At 44.4% G+C, this 17,719-nt stretch overlaps 1 protein-coding gene across 10 annotated transcripts in view; it reads left to right on the top strand.

Moving 5' to 3' along the window:
- MARF1 (meiosis regulator and mRNA stability factor 1) overlaps positions 1-17,719 on the top strand; it is a 49,433-nt gene that overhangs the window by 15,163 nt on the left and 16,551 nt on the right. For 2 of the 10 annotated variants that reach the window (XR_010110477.1, XM_008965398.4), the window contains exons 8-19: positions 2,557-2,985; positions 3,188-3,345; positions 3,434-3,592; positions 5,235-5,427; positions 6,448-6,626; positions 7,828-7,908; positions 10,821-11,057; positions 11,185-11,304; positions 12,340-12,515; positions 15,578-15,798; positions 16,620-16,762; positions 17,248-17,381. Coding sequence is in view for 9 of the 10 variants with exons in the window: in XM_008965398.4 (XP_008963646.1) it covers positions 2,557-2,985; positions 3,188-3,345; positions 3,434-3,592; positions 5,235-5,427; positions 6,448-6,626; positions 7,828-7,908; positions 10,821-11,057; positions 11,185-11,304; positions 12,340-12,515; positions 15,578-15,798; positions 16,620-16,762; positions 17,248-17,381 (2,230 nt within the window). In the remaining variant the exon portion in view is untranslated. The remainder of the gene's footprint in view (positions 1-2,556; positions 2,986-3,187; positions 3,346-3,433; positions 3,593-5,234; positions 5,428-6,447; positions 6,627-7,827; positions 7,909-10,820; positions 11,058-11,184; positions 11,305-12,339; positions 12,516-15,577; positions 15,799-16,619; positions 16,763-17,247; positions 17,382-17,719) is intronic. The other 8 variants (XM_008965409.4, XM_003804936.6, XM_055099362.2 and 5 more) reach the window with 8 other exon arrangements.

Below are 17,719 nucleotides of genomic sequence, written 5' to 3'. Positions count from 1 at the left end.
TTGTTTTGTTTTTTACCATTTTCAACAAGGTAATTTATATCTTTAGGCTCCTGGGCTGACATACCATAGGGTAATTTCCAAGGCATAAGAGTTCTGGGTTAGAACTTTACTAGCAAGATCCATGTCTTCCTCCAGGAAGGTGGTACTAATTTACACTCATAAGAGTGTCTGTTTTAGGCCGGGCGCGGTGGCTCACGCCTGTAATCCCAGCACTTTGGGAGGCCGAGGCAGGCGGATCACGAGGTCAGGAGATCGAGACCATCCTGGCTAACACGGTGAAACCCCGTCTCTACTAAAAATACAAAAAATTAGCCGGGCGTGGTAGCGGGCGCCTGTAGTCCCAGCTACTCGGGAGGCTGAGGCAGGAGAATGGCGTGAACCCGGGAGGCGGAGCTTGCAGTGAGCCGAGATCGCGCCACTGCACTCCAGCCTGGGCGACAGAGCGAGACTCCGTCTCAAGAAAAAAAAAAAAAAAAAAGAGTGTCTGTTTTAAATGTTTGCCAGGCCAGTAAGTGAAAAACAGCATCATCTTATAATTGACTTTTAATCTTTAACACAGTGCAAAATATCCTTTTATGATTATCGTTGTTTGCTCTTTATTTCTTCTGTAAATTGTTCACATCCTTTGCCTGTTGTTAATGATTTCTCTTATGGTTTCTGGATTTAACCCTTTATATAATTATCTTAAGTTTTCTCCTGGTGCTTTAATGGATCTGCTGTTTAAAATATTATTCTTATTTTAAAAAAATTTTTTTTGAGACTCTGTCACCCAGGCTAGAGTGCAGTGGCGTGATCTCCGCTTACTGCAGACTCCACCTGCCGGGTTCAATTGATTCTCCTTCCTCAGCCTCCCAAGTAGCTGGGATTACAGGCGCCCGCCACCACGCCTGGCTAATTTTGCATTTTTAGTAGAGAGGGGGTTTCACTGTGTTGACCAGGCTTGCCTCGAACTTCTGACCTCAGGTGATCACCCGCTTTGGCCTCGCAAAGTGCTGGGATTACAGGCGTGAGCCACCATGCCCGGCCTCTGGCTAGTTTTTTGTAGACGAGGTTTCACCATGTTGGCCAGGCTGGTCTTGAACTCCTGACCTCAAGTGATCCACCTGCCCCAGCATCCCTAAGTACTGGGATTAGAGAGTGAGCCACAATGCCTGGCGATTTTTTTAAATTTTTAATAGAGATGGGGTCTCACTGTGTTGCTCAGGCTGGTTTTGAACTCCTGGGCTCAAGTGATCCCCCCACCTCGGCCTCCCAAAGTGCTGGGATTACAGGCATGAGCCACCATGCCTGGCCAGTTCGTTCGTTCGTTCGTTTGTTCGTTCTTTCTCTCTCTCTCTCTTCTTTCTTTTTCTCCAGTTCTACTTCCTTCTTTCTTTCTTTTTTTTTCTTCACAGAATCTCGCTCTGTCGCCCAGGCTGGAGTACAGTGGTACCATCTCAGCTCACTGCAACCTCCGCCTCCTGGGTTCAGGCAAATTATTCTGCCTCAGCCTCTGGAGTAGCTGGGATTACAGGCGTCTGCCACTTTGCTCAGCTAACCTTTTTTGTATTTTTAGTAGAGATGGGGTTTCACCATGTTGGTCAGGCTGGTCTCCAACTCTTGACCTCAGGTGATCCACCTGCCTTGGCCTCCCAGAGTGTTGGGATTACAGGCGTGAGCCACTGTGCCAGGCCAAGTTCTACTTCTTAATACATAAATTTCAACTTATCTGGAAGAATTATGACTACCCACTGCCAAATAAAACTTCCAGCCTGACTACTGGCAATTTGCTGTTGAAGCTGAACAGGCTCTAAATTGTTGGGTTTTAAAAAAATTTTTGTTTACTTAAGCCTATAGCGCCTAGTATTCCCAGGCATTCTCCTATGCAAAAACCAACCAGGACTGACCCTGCTCACCTTCTGGCTCTAACTTTATAAGTTATTATTCAGCAGACCTGCAGAATAAATAGACTTTTAAAAAACAACTTCGTTGAGATATGAGTTACATATTACAAAATTCAGCTCTTTTAAGTGTACAATAATTTTTAGTAAATTGAGTTGTACAATTTTAGAATATTTTTGTCACCTCAGTAAATCTGTTATGCTAATTTATAATTAATCCCCTTCCCCACTCCCAGGCACTACTAATCTTTCTGTCTCTGTAGATTTGTATTTTCTGGATGCTTTATAGAAATGGAATCATATAGTATACAGACATCTCTGCCTAGCATATTCTTTTTTATTTTTATTTTTTGAGACAGTGTCTCACTCTGTCACTCAGAGTGGAGTGCAGTGGCACAGTCACTCCAGCCTCAATCTTCCTGGGCTCAGGTAATCCTCCCACCTGAGTAGCTGAGACTGTAGGCATGCACCACCATGCCCAGCTAAAGCATATTATTTAAAACAATATTCAGTTACTTTGTCAACACTAAATAATTTACCCTCTCCCGTCTAAATCACTGTCATCTTCTCTTCAAAGTTGTTAACTGAAGTTTGGAGGTCACCCATTGTTCTTATTTTGAAATTGAATGTGTGCCCTTGAATTAACCTGACGTAACACTTCTTTCCTCTGTATTAGCAGTGCCACACTCTGCTCTATGTTTATAACCTACCAGCAAATAAAGATGGCAAGAGCGTCAGCAACAGGCTCAGACGCCTGTCCGATAATTGTGGTGGGAAAGTGCTGAGTATCACAGGCTGCAGTGCAATTCTCCGCTTCATAAACCAAGATAGTGCAGAGCGCGCTCAGAAGCGAATGGAAAACGAAGATGTCTTTGGTAATAGGATCATTGTGTCATTTACTCCAAAAAATAGAGAACTCTGTGAAACAAAGAGTTCAAATGCAATTGCTGATAAAGTGAAGTCTCCCAAAAAACTTAAGAATCCAAAATTGTGCCTCATCAAAGATGCAAGTGAACAATCTTCCAGTGCCAAAGCCACGCCTGGAAAAGGGTCACAGGCAAATTCTGGATCTGCTACAAAAAATACAAATGTTAAAAGTTTACAGGTAATTTTGATACCTCTTGCTTTCTGAAGTTTATGGTAGGTTTGGTTTCTTTGTTTCTGTGTTTTACGTGCCCGCTTGCTTTTGGCGTGTCCCTTTTTGATTTCAGTGTTTGATGATACTCAAAGTCAATCGTTTTCTGTAAAGGATCTAACACATCTTGGGTACTTAAAATTTAAACCCCACTGTGCTTGTGTCTTTGAAGGAGCTGTGCCGCATGGAGTCAAAAACTGGTCATAGAAACAGTGAGCACCAGCAAGGTCACCTGAGGCTGGTCGTACCCACTCACGGTAACTCAAGTGCTGCAGTGTCGACGCCGAAAAACTCGGGGGTGGCAGAACCCGTTTACAAAACCAGTCAGAAGTATGTGAAACTACTCTTTCTCATAGCTGCTTCTTGAATGTGAAGGAAGACATATGACCTTTTGCCTTCAATTTTCCCCTTCTGTTAGAAAGGAGAACCTCAGTGCCCGAAGTGTTACCAGTTCTCCTGTAGAGAAAAAAGATAAAGAGGAGACTGTATTCCAAGTGAGTTACCCGTCTGCTTTTAGCAAGTTAGTTGCATCCAGGCAAGTCAGTCCTCTGCTGGCATCTCAGTCTTGGTCTTCTAGGTGAGTCCAGCTTCTTGACCCATGGGGGTGGTTACGTGTAATAGGAAGGATTATGAAATAGTATGTTTGTTGAAAAGAATTCAGATAGTACTGAAATGCACAAAGTAAGTCTCCCATCACTCTTCTGCCAGTCCCCCTCTCCTCAGGTAATCATCGTTAACATTTAGGGGCAATGCTTTCACCATTTCTTCTTCCTCCATCTGGAAATTGTGGTAAGCAGAGGTCAGAAAGAGAAGCCTGTTGGAGAGTCCCTGGCCAGTGCTGGGGGGCATGTTAAGATGTCCCTATGTTCGCTGTGTTGAGGAAAAAGCCCAAACGAGCCGTGCATTGGTGGTTCTGATTCATATGGTTCTGTATAGGAAGCTATTTGGAAGTAAAGTTTTCTGTAAACCATGGTAATTATTTATCACTGTCTCTCACACCAAGGAATTCTTGATGCTTGGGAGACAGAGAAGCCGTAAGGCCGTGTTGCATTCCCATGAGCTCCTTTTAGCATTGTGTTTGTTCTGCTGAGTTGGTGGCAGATCACTGTAGAAAGTGACTATGGATCAGCCGGGCGTGGTGGCTCACGCCTGTAATCCCAGCACTTTGGGAGGCCGAGGCGGGAGGATCATGAGGTTAGGAGATCAAGACCATCCTGGCTAACCGGCTAACACGGTGAAACCCCATCTCTACTAAAAATACAAAAAATTAGCCGGGCATGGTAGTGAGTGCCTGCAGTCCCAGTTACTTGGGAGGCTGAGGCAGGAGAATGGCATGAACCTGGGAGGTGGAGGTTGCAGTGAGCTCAGATCGCATGACTGCACTCCAGCCTGGGTGACAGAGCGAGACTCCGTCTCAAAAAAAAAAAAAAAGAGAAAGTGACTATGGATCTATAAAATTACATCTAAAAAGCCACATAAAAGTTTTCCTTATGTGCAGAAAGAACTGTAACATGTAAGCAAGAACGTTTAACTCTTTCAGAGACACAGAGGAGGTTAGACGCCTTAAATTGGTATCACAGGCTGATTTCCTAAGGATAATGCACAAAGCAGAAGGTTAATTCATCAGGACTGCCTCTAATTCCTGCCTTTAGCTTTAACCCAAAGGAAGAATATATATTAATTGGTTGGCGGTAATTAGGGGTCAGTAGATAGTACTTTTGACAATGTCTGAAATCAATGTGTATTTAAGATTAAAAACACAGCTGGGCACAGTGGCTCACGCCTGTAATCCCAGCCCTTTGGGAGGCTGAGGCAGGTGGATCACTTGAGGTCAGGAGTTTAAGACCAGCCTGGCCAACATGGTAAAACCCCATCTCTACCAAAAATACAAAAAATTAGCTGGGTGTAGTGGTGCATGCCTGTAGTCCCAGCTACTGGGGAGGCTGAGACAGGAGAATTGCTTGAATCCAGGAGGTGGAGGTTGCAGTAAGCCGAGATTGTGCCATTGCACTCCAGCCTGGGTGACGGAGCGAGACTCTGTCTCAAAAAAAAAAAAAAAAAAAAAAAAAAAGATTAAAAACACATTTGAAAACCAAATGTTTGGTTTGGTTGTGTTGTGGAAAAGCTGCTTCTGTATATAGTTTCAAACAAAGCCTAAATGATAAAATCTAAATATACAGAACAGTTTTTTAAAGTAATGTCAATATGTGTGTTTTAAGCAGGAGTATGTCTCCAAACCTTTTAAACAGAGCATCCCCGCTTGCTTTCAACATTGCAAATTCGAGCAGCGAAGCCGACTGCCCAGACCCATTTGCAAATGGTGCTGATGTCCAAGTCAGCAACATAGACTACAGATTATCCCGGAAGGAGCTGCAGCAGCTCCTGCAGGAAGCATTTGCCAGGCATGGCAAGGTAACTTTTTCCCTCTTGTGCTTGCTTTGTAATACTCTTTGATGGAGTCTCTAGTCAAGAGGACCTAATTTGATATACATAACCACAGCCGGGATAGAAGTGTGACTGAACAAGTTTGAACTCCTTCCTTTTCCCTTTGGTCTGCTCAGGGTGGTGCTATAAATCCAGTTTTTACAATATTAGCCCCAGAGAGCAAGACACCTAGCAGTGAAAAGCTCCTGTCTTAGGCAGAAATTGAAATGGCAATTTGTGGCCAGGCATGGTGGCTCATGCCTGTAATTCCAGCACTTTGGGAGGCCAAGGCGGCCAGATCACCTGAGGTCAGGAGTTTGAGACCAGCCTGGCGAGTGAAACCCCGTCTCTACTAAAAAAAAATTAGCCGGGCGTGGTGGTGCACACCTGTAGTCCCAGCTACTTAGGAGGCTAAGGCAGGAGAATTACTTAAACACGGGAGGCAGAGGTTGCAGTAAGCTGAGATCACGCCACTGCTCTCTGGCCTGGGAGACAGAGTGAGACTCCATCTCAGAAAGAAAAAAAAAAAGGCAATTTGATAAGTAAAACATTGATGGATTTCAGTTAGCTCTTCCTGCTGAAATACAGGTAGGATTCTAAAATAATGTTGGCTGGTCTTGTTTATGCCTTATTATATTTGACTCATTTTTTAGGTGCAATTTTGCTAAAAATGCACCTTTTTAGTAGATTCTTAAAAATGGCCATGTCCTGGGTTTTGTAGAGTCTAGAAAAGACCCCAAAGACTCTTCCCATGTGTTGGCCTCTGAGCCTGCCTTGGAAACCTGTGTGTGCCAGAGCACACAGGCAGGCCGGGCCAGTGTCACATCTCTGAAGGTCACCCTATCCTCACTTTCTTACGTCCTGGTCAGCAGAAGAGCAGAGTTCAGACATACTCCTTCATGGAAGCGCTGCAGTCGACAAATGTGTTCCTTCATGGTTCACCTTCAGTTTTAAGACGACAGGGTTCTGGGCGGACATAGCGTTTAGTTTTCCCTTTTCCTGTTGTAGGTGAAGAGTGTTGAGCTCAGCCCCCATACAGATTATCAACTCAAGGCTGTTGTGCAAATGGAAAACTTACAAGATGCGATCGGTGCAGTGAATAGCCTCCACAGATACAAAATTGGCAGCAAAAAGATCCTGGTCTCACTTGCCACCGGGGCTGCCAGCAAATCACTGTCTTTACTGAGGTAAGAAACAAGCAAGCTGTTTATTTCAGGAAATAACATTTGACCCAGAAACAATTTTAGAAATAATAAAAATAGATTTAATCACATTCCCACCCCCTTGTGATGATTGCATGTGGAATAATGCTTATTCTAGATTGATACAGTTAGAAACAAGCCATTTGACTCTTGTCTAAGTCATTAATCAAAGGTGGAATACAGCTTAAACTTGACAGGCACTTGGGAGTAAAATAATACGCAACATGTTCAAACAGGTTCTAAAAATAGTAGACCCCTACAATAAAAGTTTATAAGCCTGAAGAGTCTAAAATATTACCTTGAGATCTTAGGTAGAAGGTAGATTTGTGTGTAAAGACTAGATCTACAAATCTTCAAGCTCTCCATTTGCAGATACATCCTTAGTGTCAAATAGATACTCAGCCCCATAAGTCTACCTTAAGACTATCTCAGTCTCAAGCATCTGGTGATGGTTTTATTCATAGTAAAATGTGATACTTCTTTGGGTCTCCCTGTTTCGGGGAGACTGGCAAAACAGGACCCACTCCTGAGTGTTTCCTTGGATGATCAGAGATCTTTTTTCTAACTTGTACTTCACTATTACTTAAATTACGAGTTACGGGTTTTTTTGTTGTTGTTGTTCTCAGAATAAAAATGATGCTTATTGAAGAAAATTTGGAAAGTTTAGAAACATAAAAGAAGCAGGGGGAAAAAAACCATCCACAGGCCTATGGCCCAAAGCCAATTGCACTTAACAGTTTGGCATTTTCTTTTAGTTTTGTTTGGGTTTTTTCCCTTTGAGTGTTTTTTGGTGCCTCTGGTTTTTTAAAACCGTAGTTGAGATTTTGTTGTATTCAGTTGTGTATCCTTATCTATGGGAACGCCAATCACATATATCTAACAAACTGCAGTGTGGCAGGAGATATTTAAGCTCTTCTCCCTTTTGCTCTGAATTAATCATGCTTTTCTGCTCCACTGGTGTGGAAAACCCTATGATTGATACTAATTCTACTGTGTAACGTAATCTTCTTTCATTGCCTTGTCCCTAAAATCCTTTCTTTAAATTTTTCTGGAAAATACATTCTGACATACCAGAAATCAGTAAATTTATTTTGCATATGCACTGGGTTAATTTTATGAACTCTGTTTATATAACTTGTAATATGGAGGAAATGGTCTGTTCCCTAATCAAACTTCTGTTTTACAGTGCAGAAACAATGTCTGTTCTTCAGGATGCCCCTGCCTGTTGCCTGCCTCTGTTTAAATTTACAGATATCTATGAAAAAAAGTAAGTTAGGTATATTTTTTCTTTATCCAGTCAGTACTGATTGGTGGCTTACATGCACAAAACCATGGTAATGACTCTTGAGGAACTTCAGCCTGGTAGAGGAGAGGAGACAGAGACACTGGCATTCAGATTTACATGTCAATGAATGTTTAGCAGACAGTTTTAAAACGTCTTTTATTTTTAACAAAGTTAGACCTTTGGTCCTCAGTGTTGTGCTTATTTTTCCCCTAATTGACTAGCTTTAGTTTGTTTTTTTGTTGTTGTTGTTGTTTTTTTAAATTTTTTTGGAGACAGAGTCTCGCTCTGTTGCTGAGGCTAGAGTGCAGTGGCACAATCTCAACTCACTGCAACCTCTGCCTCACAAGTTCAGGTGATTCTCATGCCTCAGCCTCCCGAGTAGCTGGGACTACAGGCATGTGCCACCAAGCCTTGCTAAGTTTTCGTATTTTTAGTAGAGACAGGGTTTCGCCATATTAGCCAGGCTGGTCTTAAACTCCTGACCTCAAGTGATCTGCCCACTTTAGCCTCCCAAAGTGCTGGGATTACAGGTGTGAGCCACTGCGCCTGGCCAAGTTTTAGTATTTATTGGATGAACATTTTTAAGCACTAGACTATAAGCTCCAGGACAGCAGGGACTAGCTCTGCCATAATACTGTATCCTAAGCACCCAGCCCATAGTAGATGCTTAGCAGGGACTAGTGAGTACAAGACCAAGGCACTGCAGAGAAGGCAGAACTGGGCAAGACTTAGGTCTTGTCCTTGAGGAGCTTATGTCTAGCGGGAAGAGAAAATGCTCATGAATCCTTATGGACAGTGAAGAAAACTGATTGGAAAGGAGGAGAAAAAGCTTTGAGAACACAGAGGAAGGGAAGAACAAGGAACTTGGCCATTATCCCACAGGTAATAGGGAGCCACTGAAGTGCTGGAGGAAGGAGGGGAGGGGAAAGGTGTGGTGATGGGAATCATGCTGCAGGAAGACTCTTCTCGTAGCAGTGGTGTCTGAGAGGGCAGGAACAGGGGAGAGAAGGAGGCAGAGAGGGAAAGTAGCTACATCAGTCCAAATTCAGAGCAGATACTGTTGGGACAGAACTCGATGTTACAGAAATGTCAAAATGTCAAATGTCATTGAAACTAGAGTGGGTAACTAATTTTTTTTATGAAAAACAATTTTTGTTGAGCCAGGGTCTCCCTCTGTCACCCAGGCTGTAGTGCAGGGGCACGACCCTAGGTCACTGCAGCCCCAGACTCCTGGGCTCAGATGATCCTCCCATCTCAGCCTTTTCAGTAGCTGGGACCACAGGCATCCGCCATCCTGCCCAGTTAATATTTTTTAATTTTTGTAATGAGGGGGTTTTGCTATGTTGCCCAGGGTGGTCTTGAACTCCTGGCCTCAAGTGATTCTCCCTCCTAGGCCTCCCAAAGTGCGGGAATTACAGGCATGGGCCACCACGTCCAGCCAGAGTAACTAGTTTTACGTAGCAAGCAAGGTAAAAGGGAGAGGTCATTTTGATTCTGAGTGTTTTGCCTTGCATGACTGGGATGATGGTTGCACAGTTAAACTGGAAATACGGAAATAAAGCATGGCAAGGAGGTACAGCAAGTTTTTGGTCTTGGTTTTGGACATTCAGGTTTTAGGGGCCGTTGGAGTAGCTGGGTGGAGAGGTCACATAGCCTTCTGCACATTGAGGGGCTTCTTTGGGAGAGAAGTAGGCTCTGGAGATAGGGCAGTCATTTGTCTTTAAGACGATTGGGACAGACTAGAGAGCAGATAAGGTTGGGAGGGGGAAGGAGAAATAGAGGGCAGGAATGGATGGAATGCCACCAGGGCCAGGGATGTGGGCGAGCACCCAGGATGTGTGCCAAGAGAGCACATCAGGAATGGGGGGATCCAAGGCCATGAGGAAATGCATGAGGTGTGGGGATGAGGCAGAGGCCGCTGATAACTTTTGAGTCATCACTACAGAGTCCTGTGGCTAAAATCCAGGAGGGAAGGGGCTGAGAGACTTGGGGGTAACACAGCAGAAGCAGCTCCTGAGCAGCTGGATGTTTCCATTACAGGGACAGGGGAGAGTACGAGACTGAGAATGAGAGTACAAGGGAGAGTGTGTCTCTCCGGGAGGTGGAAGAGGACCAGGGGCTGGTTTGGTAGATGGGAATCTGAGCATATGTAGGACACTGGGAAGAAAACACTGGTCAGACAGTGAGAAGACCAGGGAACAATTACTGAGCACTTACTATGAGCCAAGTTCTGTCCAGGCCTAACCACACTTAATCCTCACATTGACCCTGTGAGATAGGCGCTATCATCACCCCATTTTACAGATGGAAAAAGTGAGGCCCCGATTGGTCGTGGAACTTGACTAAGGTCACACAGGTTGAAGTGGAGTCAGGATGTGAACTCAAATCTGCCAGCCTCCAGGGCCAGTGCCTTTAAGTTCCAAGTAAGAAAGATACAGGTCAGAAGGAGAACTGGGGAGTCCAGTGTCAGAGGGTGTGTGGATCATGCAGTTGAGGCATAGGAGAGTTGAGAGGGTCATGGAGAGCACATATACTTCTGAGAGGGGAGAATGGGGATGGTGAGAAGTAACACAGAGAATTGGAAGTGAGGGGAGCTGCATCGAGAGAGGTTTCCAACTCAAGAGAATTCGGTGAGGTCACTTAAACTGGGCAGGGGCTGGGGGTGGCTTCCAAATGAAGTGAGCATTGTCATGGTCGGAGCCAGAGACGACTCAGGAGTACCAAGCATCACTGGTTTGCTAGTGAATGAATTTGTAGTAGAATTATTCTAGTTTTACCTTTGAAGAGATGGAGGAACCATTCTTGGTTATTGTTCTTTATTTAAACAGGATGTGTGTTTCTGTATAATCAAAGAAAAACCTTCTAAGTCAGCGTCTCTCTTCTCTTGCTTTTAGGTTTGGACACAAGTTGAATGTGTCAGATCTATATAAATTAACAGACACGGTCGCAATCCGTGAACAAGGAAATGGACGGCTGGTGTGTCTCCTACCCAGCAGTCAGGCCCGCCAGAGCCCCTTGGGGTCTTCCCAGTCACACGACGGCTCCTCCACGAATTGCAGCCCAATTATATTTGAAGAGTTAGAATATCACGAGCCTGTCTGCAGACAGCATTGTTCCAATAAGGATTTCAGGTGTGCTGTTCGTTTTCCTTTAGAAGTAATTATTTTCTATAAGATTGTGGAACATGTTAGGATGACTTTGTGAACATCTTAGACCCCTGCGGAATGTCAGCTTCCAATTGTGTTCTCTTTTCTTCAGCGAACATGAATTTGATCCAGACTCTTACAAGATTCCTTTTGTGATTCTTTCTTTGAAGACATTTGCGCCCCAGGTTCACAGTCTTCTCCAGACCCACGAGGGCACCGTGCCTTTATTGAGGTGAACCATCTCAAAGCCTTTGTCGATATAATGCCCTAGTTCTGCTTTTTATAGGAAGCCTGCCCTTTCTGCCCACACCTCTTTACAAATAAGTACTCTACAATGCTTCATCCTCATGTGTTTAAAGTACAGTCATGCACCACAGAACGAAATTTTGGCCAACCATGGACTGTATGTAGGACAGTGGTCCCATAAGATTATAATCACATATTTTCACTAGACCTTTCGATGATTAGATACACAAATACCATTGTGTTATAGTTGCTCACAGTGTGCAGTACAGTAACAGGCTGTCCAGATGTGTAGCTCGGGAACCATGGGCTGCACCAGCCTAGGTGTGCAGTGGGCCGCAGCATCTAGGTTTGCATAAGTGCACCTGATGATGATCTCAGGTGACAGAATCACCCAGCAATACATTATTTAGTACATATCCCCATCATGAAGCAGCATGTGACTGTTTATCTGAAATGGGATCCATTCACTCAGTACTTCAACAAGAAAATGTGTGTTTGCGCTACATTTTAGAAACGTAAACGTGAGGAGGGCAGATTCTTCCACAGAGGGGAGATGTATCATAAGTGCTGCAGTCGAAATCTCCACAAGTGTTGAGAGTACACAGCTTCAAATATGCATACATTTCAAGACTTGTGAGAGAAAAGTATTCTTCAGAAGTTCATTTAATCACTCCATGAGCCACAACAGTAGACTTAACACAAAGGCCAACACAGGACTCAGTGGCCTGCACGTCCCTGCTGATGTGGAAGCAGACGCGTAACTGACTTGGAGCCCAGTTGCCCTATTTTTAATCCCCCTCCTGGAAAACTACCCAGAAAATGCCATCAGAATGCATCAGAGAGGCCAGTGCCTCAGTGCTTGCCTCCCTGGGTCCTTAATTTTAACCTTCAAACCTGGTGGTGGGCATTCAGACAAATGATTAACACATACATTAAACCAAAGCCTTCTGTTTAGCAAGCGCCTCCTTTTCTGTTATTTTAATTTAACCTTTCCTTTTTTTGTTGTTTTTCCCTATTTCAGCTTTCCAGATTGTTACATTGCAGAGTTTGGCGATCTAGAAGTAGTGCAAGAAAACCAAGGAGGTGTTCCCTTAGAACACTTCATTACCTGTGTTCCAGGTGTAAACATTGCCACTGCTCAGAATGGCATCAAAGTGGTTAAATGGATTCACAACAAGCCCCCGCCTCCCAACACTGGTAGGTGTCAGGTATTTTGTCCTGGAGCTACCACCTGTCCACTATGAGACCAGAGGAGGCTATTGGCTTTTATTTTAAACAGCAGCACAATTTGCCAAGTGTGAAAACACCATGGATGTGTCCTTTGATCTTTTGAAAATTCCTAAAATGCTTGAGGGGTTGGCGTAACTGGACTTTGTTTTATTTTTTATTTATTTATTTTTTTTGAGACGGAGTCTTGCTCTGTCGCCTAGCTGGAGTGCAGTGGTGCGATCTTGGCTCACTGCAACCTCTGCCTCCCGGGTTCAAGTGATTCTCCTGCCTCAGCCTCCCGAGTAGCTGGGACTACAGGCACCAGCCACCACGCCCAGCTAATTTTTTGTATTTTTAGTAGAGACAGGGTTTCACCATATTGGCCAGGATGGTCTTGATCTCTTGACCTCATTATCCACTTGCCTCCGCCTCCCAAAGTGCTGGGATTACAGGCATGAGCCACCGCAACCGGCCTAGACTTTGTTTTTTAGATAGGGCCTTGCTGTGTTGTCCAGGCTGCTCTTGAACTCCTGAGCTGAAGATGTCATCCCACTATGGCCTCCCAAAATGCTGGGATTACAGGCATGAGCCACCACACCTGGCCAGTTTGAAAGTACCAACATAAGCTATGTAAAAAATTTGAAACTCAAATTTCACATTTACAGATCCTTTTAGCAACCTAATTTTGTGAAGCTTTTGGCTTGCCAGTTGACTGACCTTTTAAAAATAGTTTCAGGGGCTGGGCCTGTTGGCTCACACCTGTAATCCCAGCACTCTGGGAAGCTGAGGTGGGTAAATCACCTGAGGTCAGGAGTTCAAGACCAGCCTGGCCAACATGGTGAAACCCCATCTCTACTAAAAATAGAAAAATTAATCAGGCATGATGGTGGGCACCTGTAATCCCAGCTACTCGGGAGTCTGAGGCAAGAGAATCACTTGAACCCAGGAGGTGGAGGTTGTGGTGAGCTAAGATCAAGCCATTGCACTCCAGCCTGGGTGACAAGAGTGAAGCTCTGTCTTTTTTTTTTGAGACGGAGTCTTGCTCTGTTGCCCAGGCTGGAGTGTAGTGGCACAATCTTGGCTCACTGCAAGCTCCGCCTCCCGGGTTCACGCCATTCCCCTGCCTCAGTCTCCTGAGGAGCTGGGACTACAGGCGCCCGCCACCACGCCCGGCTAATTTTTTTTTTTTTCTGTATTTTTAGTAGAGACGGGTTTCACCTTGTTAGCCAGGATGGTCTTGATCTCCTGACCTCATGATCCGCCCGCCTCAGCCTCCCAAAGTGCTGGGATTACAGGTGTGAGCCACCACGCCCAGGATTTTTTTTTTTTTTTTTGAGACGGAGTCACCCTCTGTCACCAGGCTGGAGTGCAGTTGCGGGATCTCAGCTCACTACAAGCTCCGCCTCCTCGGTTCATACCATTCTCCTGCCTCAGCCTCCCGAGTAGCTGGGACTACAGACGCCTGCCACCACGCCTGGCTATTTTTTTTGTATTTTTAGTAGAGACAGGGTTTCACCGTGTTAGCAAGGATGGTCTCGATCTCCTGACCTCGTGATCCGCCTGCCTTGGCCTCCCAAAGTGCTGGGATTACAGACGTGAGCCACCGCACCTGGCCGAAACTCTGTCTTTAAAAAAAAAAGTACTTTCAGGTATTTGAAGGAAATACCACTTAATGCAGATTTACCTTCGAAAGTCATTTTGGTCCACGTTTTGGACTTTGATAAATGTGAAAATAAATTTAAAAGACCAAGGTATTTGGACCTACACTTGGGTGAGTGTCTGAGTTATGGGCATGTCCTGAGTTGCAGATGTCCAAGGCTGCTGCCCGTGAACGACACTTTACTTGTTGCCTTCCTGTGTATACACACATACTTCCTCCTCTTTGTCCCCAACACTTCTTTTGCTTCTCCCACCTCCCTTACCCTACAGGAAAAAAAGGTGAGGATAACCAAGGAATTCTCTCTGAGTCAGCCTGCTCTTAGGAATGTGTGTACTCAGGTTTCTTACGGGACACCTCCTTTCTTTTCCCTCTGTCTTAGACTTCTCAGGGGCCATAGATTATGCCACTCCTCGTTTCTCCTAAGCCATGAGCCCACAAGCCTCCACTTTTTATTTTATTTTATTTTATTTTATTTATTTATTTATTTATTTATTTATTTATTTATTGAGACGGAATCTCGCTCTGTGGCCCAGGCTGGAGTGCAGTGGTGCAATCTAGGCTCACTGCAAGCTCCACCTCCTGGGTTCATGCCATTTTCCTTCCTCAGCCTCCTGAGTAGCTGGGACTACAGGTGCCTGCCACCACGCCTGGCTAATTTTTTTGTATTTATTTTTGTATTTTTAGTAGAGACGGGGTTTTACCTTGTTAGCCAGGATGGTCTCGATCTCCTGACCTCATGATCCGCCCGCCTCGGCCTCCCAAAGTGCTGGGATTACAGGCATGAGCCGCCGCGACCAGCAAGCCTCTCCACCTTTCTATAAAGATTTCCGTCTGATTACTTATACCTTTTTAATAGGTATAAGCAGTCAAGATGGTGCAAAAACCTGTTCCTTACACCCTTTTATGTCATGCTAATTTTACAACATTATCACTTTCTGTGGTTTTCTGGGTAACGTTTTCAGCTCCACTATGGAATAATTTTGCTCTTCTGGGCCACCTACCTGATGACCATTTATAACTTTGTGGAAAGGTACGTTCCACATGACCAAGTTTCAGAAGGATCTTGGAAATATAACCAGTTTCTAAACTGGGAGCTTCTTGTGTACTTTGACTTCTGCTATAAATAACACTGTAGTAGACTCTGCTTTACCTTGGCCGCTTAACTTTGAGGATTAGTGGGACAGCATTTGACAGCCCGTGAATAAGTTAGTTAGCTAGTTATTGGACTATGAGACCTGAATATAGAAACTGAGACGTAAAGCAGCTACTGTATTTGGTTTTGTCTGCTTCCCCATGATCGAACTCAAGCCAGGGACTACAGGGCCATTTTCCCTCCTTTCAGCTGGTGAAATCTGTGCTTTCTGTCTTATACATGTTCTTTTTCTTCTAGACCCTTGGCTTCTGCGTTCGAAGAGTCCTGTAGGTAACCCCCAGCTGATCCAGTTCAGTAGAGAAGTGATTGACTTGCTGAAAAGCCAGCCATCTTGTGTCATACCCATCAGTCATTTCATCCCATCCTATCACCATCATTTTGCAAAGCAGTGCCGAGTGTCAGACTACGGATACTCCAAGCTGATTGAGTTATTAGAAGCAGTGCCTCATGTATTGCAGGTAAGGCGTGTCATGAGATTACTTGTTTACAGGCAGGAATGTTCCTCCATGGCTTTGGCTGCCTCCATCAAAGAAACAGTTTAATTCCTAAGAAGTCAGTTCTGGGCAGAACATCCACTAAAAACTTTCTTCAGAGGGCAGGAATAACACACAAAGGCGGCTTCTCAATTTTTCAGAACGCTGCTAGTTTCCAGTTTTAGAGGAACTCCTTGGAGGACTGAGGAGTATTTTCCCTCTAAGCTCTATAGACCTTCTTCATCCCAGCACAGCTTTCTCCAGAACTGTTCATGATTACAAGGAAGCTCCCATGAATAGCCACATACTTGTATGTTGGTGCCTATGTGAGAGTCAAGGGCTTAACCTTTCTTCTAAATTTAACTAGTTGGAGACAAGTTACTGGGCTAGAGTGTAGCACTGGATCCTATGAAGACTTTTACCAGTTAACTCACAGTGTTATAACAGCTTCCCACTCAACTAAAAACGGCTTGAAAAACTTGCAGACCAATTTGTCTGGACAACCAATACAGTTTTCATTTCTGTACTCACGACTTTTCTTTTCAAAAGATTACACTTTTCATTTTTATACTCAACGACTGTTTGGGAGAAGGTGTGCCAGGCCAAAAACGATAAGAGTTTCAGAAGGTTGGACATTTGTTCCTTTTGACCAACTACATTTTGTTGATCGACATGTGTTTCAAATTGCACACATTCTACATAAAGGGAGTCATTCTCTGAGGCTAGTAACGAGAGGGTGAGCCAGCAGCAAGGAAGTCGCTGTCTGCTGAGGTCTTATGTGTATAAATAAACCATTTGCTTTGCAGATTCTTGGAATGGGCTCCAAACGTCTGCTGACCCTTACCCACAGGGCCCAGGTGAAGCGCTTTACTCAGGATTTACTAAAACTTCTCAAATCCCAGGCCAGCAAACAGGTCATTGTGAGAGAATTCTCACAGGCTTATCACTGGTGAGTTGATGAAAAGAACAGAAATGAAAGCAAATATTTTAAGACATTTTATCTTCTGCCAAACTCTAAATAGTTATCTAATATTTCTATTAAGCATTCTTTTGGAAAACTTGTAGTAGTTTTTTTTTTTTTTTTTTTTTTTTTTTTGAGACGGAGTCTCGCTCTGTCGCCCAGTGGCACGATCTTGGCTCACTGCAAGCTCCGCCTCCCGGGTTTATGCCATTGTCCTGCCTCAGCCTCCAGAGTAGCTGGGACTACAGGCGCCCGCCACCACACCCGGCTTATTTTTTCTATTTTTTAGTAGAGACGGGGTTTCACCATGTTAGCCAGGATGGTCGCGATCTCTTGACCTCGTGATCCGTCCACCTCGGCCTCCCAAAGTGCTGGGATTACAGGCGTGAGCCCCAGCGCCCAGCCGGAAAACTTGTAGTTCTTTTACCGATGATACTACTCATTCCATATCCACTTCCATTGTTAAAACCTAGGTGTTTCTCAAAGGACTGGGATGTCACTGAATATGGTGTTTGTGAGTTGATTGACATCGTATCAGAGATTCCAGACACAACCATCTGCTTGTCCCAACAAGATAATGAAATGGTGATTTGTATCCCCAAAAGAGGTATGTGACTTACATTTGCTGGAAGGATATTGTCTATCTCCTGTTATTTTAACATAGTGTGGCATGGAAGATGTGGTTTTCCCTCCCTGTCCGTGCTTCCTGAAGATTCCACAGAAAGCACAGTGTGAAAACTGCTGCTCTTTGGATTCTGTGTTCTTCAAAGTAGGTGAAGCTGTTCTCAAGAACAAAAGCAGGCTGGCTTTTTAGAATTGACTCTAAGGGGGAAAAGGGGCATCATCAGCACTTTGCTCAAATGCCTTCTGCAGCCTGGCTGTGGCTACATGAGCCTTAGTCATCCAGTTGAGAATCTGTCACCGTGCCTGTTGGCTTTGCTCTTC

Source organism: Pan paniscus, chromosome 18 (genome assembly GCF_029289425.2).
Source record: "Pan paniscus chromosome 18, NHGRI_mPanPan1-v2.0_pri, whole genome shotgun sequence".
Lineage (NCBI taxonomy): Eukaryota > Metazoa > Chordata > Mammalia > Primates > Hominidae > Pan > Pan paniscus.
This window is presented reverse-complemented; position numbering and strand designations above follow the sequence as displayed.